Source organism: Nicotiana tomentosiformis, chromosome 6, assembly GCF_000390325.3.
Source record: "Nicotiana tomentosiformis chromosome 6, ASM39032v3, whole genome shotgun sequence".
In the NCBI taxonomy this organism is placed as follows: Eukaryota; Viridiplantae; Streptophyta; class Magnoliopsida; order Solanales; family Solanaceae; genus Nicotiana; species Nicotiana tomentosiformis.
The window spans coordinates 19,633,672-19,635,120 of NC_090817.1; the positions used below are offsets into that span (position 1 = coordinate 19,633,672).

The 1,449-nt window shown below is 37.4% G+C and overlaps 1 protein-coding gene across 1 annotated transcript; it reads left to right on the forward strand.

Moving 5' to 3' along the window:
- Positions 1-279: 279 nt before the first annotated feature.
- On the forward strand, positions 280-972 carry LOC138893646 (uncharacterized). The gene is made up of 2 exons (XM_070178293.1): positions 280-566; positions 618-972. Exons 1-2 carry the CDS (start codon positions 280-282, stop codon positions 970-972), a joined length of 642 nt encoding a protein of 213 aa, XP_070034394.1.
- Positions 973-1,449: the final 477 nt, after the last annotated feature.

A 1,449-nucleotide genomic window follows, 5' to 3' on the forward strand; every position in this document is an offset into this window, starting at 1 on the left:
TATGTGTATAAATAGAGATAAAGTTGGAGAATAGAGGTAAGGGAAAAGATAATACGCTGCCTGCAATTTAGCCCTTCAATTTATGTAAATTCTTCATGGTATCGGAGCTTTAGTTCTAACCAAAATTAATCCTAAACCCTAATCCACGCTTCAAGTACATCAACATCCACTCTCTCTCTCTCTCTCTCAGCAGCCTCTCTTCATCAACTCATTTCCATATGTCCCATAAAATTAAAATCCTCAAACTACCTAGTTTGGAAAACCCAAATAATACAATTGATGCAGGCCCTAAAAGTTGGCAACATTATAGTGAAAGATCTACCACCGGCAGTTGTGATGAACGAAAAGGAGGAAGAAAACCCCAACCCAAAGTTTCTAGAATGGGAAGAAAGAGATGCCTTAATTAGAAGTTCGCTAACTGGAACTATGACAGAAGAATCAATGTTCCTCATTATTGGATGCACTTCGGCCAAGAAAATTTGGCAAAGTCTTGAGGATAATTACCTACAAGCTAGCAAAGATAAAGAATTTCAATTGAAGCAACAAATTCAGAGTATTAAAATGGGGTAAAAAACTGTGGATGAGTATATAAAAGAATTCAAGGGAATTTGTGACAGCCTCACTGCTATACACAAACCTTTGGAGGAAGATAGTAAAGTTATAAACTTTGCTAAGGATCTTGGAAACAAATACAAAACTTTGAGGACAATTATGTTGGGCAAACCTCCATATCCAACCTTTCCACAGTTTGTCAATGCACTAAGAGGATATGATATGAGAGAAGAAGATAGTGAGAAAGATCATGTTGATCATGCCATGGCTTTTCAAGTTCAGAAGACACAAGGATCATTTGGTCGAGGCAGAGGAAACTCCTTTAGAGGGGGAGGTCAGTACGGACCTAAGTTCAATAACTACACACCTGCAAGACAATCTAGTTTTCCGATAAACAACCAGAAAAGCTTTCTGTCATAAACAAATCCATGCCAAATCTGTCAAAGAAACAATCACACAGCGGTCTCTTGTTTTTATAGGTGGGATTATTCTTATCAATCCCAACAAGAAACACCACAGGGACTTTCGGCCTTAACAATCAATGAGCCATCAGACAACAATCTCAACATGGATTCCGGAGCAACTCACCATATGGTACATACAACAGGTAATCTAAACAACTCTACTTTGTTCAAAGGTTCAGATTCAGTTATGATAGGTGATGGAAAATGTAACACCCTGGAAAAAAAAAAATCGAAGTACTTAAGCGCTATTAAGAAAGTTGATGTGCGCTAATTATATTATTTTGTGTGCAGACATGGCTATTAATATGATGGATATCAATTTGATATGATAATGAGTGTACGAGTCATATTATAAGTGGGGTGGGGTCTAAGGTGAGCCCTAAGTCTAAGTCAAGTTGGAAGTTTCATGATAGACTAAAGTTTCAAATGGGTA